At 42.4% G+C, this 1374-nt stretch overlaps 1 protein-coding gene across 1 annotated transcript in view; it reads right to left on the minus strand.

The window, feature by feature from the left end:
- Positions 1–1374, minus strand: part of fem1b (fem-1 homolog b) — a 6141-nt gene that overhangs the window by 4061 nt on the left and 706 nt on the right. The window contains 1 exon segment of the mRNA XM_020615784.1: positions 1–319. This exon segment is cut by the window's left edge and continues 9 nt beyond it. Coding sequence (XP_020471440.1) covers positions 1–319 — 319 coding nt within the window.

Genomic DNA, 1374 nt, shown 5'->3' on the forward strand with positions numbered 1-1374 from the left:
GAATTTGACTACATCCGTGTGGCCCTTATAGGCGGCAATCATAAGGCAGGTGTTGTTGTACTTGTTGGTGATGCTGATGTCAGCGTCATGATCCACCAGATAGCGAACGATGTCCAGGCGTCCATCAAAGCAGGCAGCCCGCAGTGGAGTGGAGTTGGTGATGGTGGTGTGGTTAACGTTGGCATGATGACTCACCAGGAGGCGCACCACCTCAAAGTGTCCCGCTCCAGCTGCACACCACAGCGCCGTGGCCCCATCAATGACGTAGCTGCAGAGACAACAGGTCAGGGCTCCGTCAGCTGTCATCAGGTTCACAGGCCTGATCTCATCAGAAACAGCCACTCAAAGATTCATTCATTTAATCTCTGACAATGGATAAAAGCTCAGACTTTATTCACATAATGACCCATGACCAGGAAGCAGCTGAATGCACTGTTTCAGCTCACTTCTGGGTCAGTGCATCTTAATAGGAGCCGCTACTGACAGAACTCTTAATGTGGTGGGGACAAGGAACTTCGGGGTGGACCAACCGACTCATTTTTACATTTAAAAATATGCATCGTCATGGCCCCAGACACAATGTTTGACGTGACAAACCAGGTCAGTTCCAGCTCTCAGTGTTCTCCTTCCTGTGCTGACGCCAAACTCTTTGGCAACTTATTCTGAGAAATATAAACGTTCTTATAAACTGCAAATGTAAAAAAAAAAAAAAGGTTTTCCCATTTCACAAAAGATCAAAACTTCTCAAATGTTAAATCTCTGTAACAAGAGAAACAGTTATGCAAGATCTTGTTGACTAAATTACAGTCAACAGTGAATAAAACTATGAAGTGAACCCAGAACTATCTGTGGAGAAAATAAGTTGGTTACACTTACTTTTCAAATTAAGACTAAACATAGGCAGATCTTAATGTGTTTTGTCTTAAATTAGCCTGTGTTACATTAAACTACCAAACAGTGTGTAAACCAGATGTGAAATATAAGTGAGGATTACACTGCATTAAAGGATGTGAATATTTCTTCCACGGTTGTAGAGTCAGTGTATTGGTGTTGTTGCTTGTAAACTTCCATAATAAAGTAAAAGTGAATATAACAGCCATGGCCAGACTAACTGCCAGGTGTCTTGCTAATGAAGACAGTTGGTGCAGCCTTACAGTTCTCCTGTGAGGTAGGAATAATGTTTTCTGGACACAGAAAAATAACCTGACTACAAAATGAGCTCATTAGAATCGAAAATAATTCAGTCCTTACAACTAGATGTTACCAGAGTCGCTCTGCAGGATAGAGGGTCCGACACGGCTCATATTCTAGTTGTATGGGCTGCATTTCTAACAAGGTTGCGACTAATGAGATTATGTGGACCCAAAAGATATG

The sequence above is a fragment of the Monopterus albus genome, unplaced genomic scaffold (genome assembly GCF_001952655.1).
Source record: "Monopterus albus unplaced genomic scaffold, M_albus_1.0 scaffold170.1, whole genome shotgun sequence".
Classification (NCBI taxonomy): domain Eukaryota; kingdom Metazoa; phylum Chordata; class Actinopteri; order Synbranchiformes; family Synbranchidae; genus Monopterus; species Monopterus albus.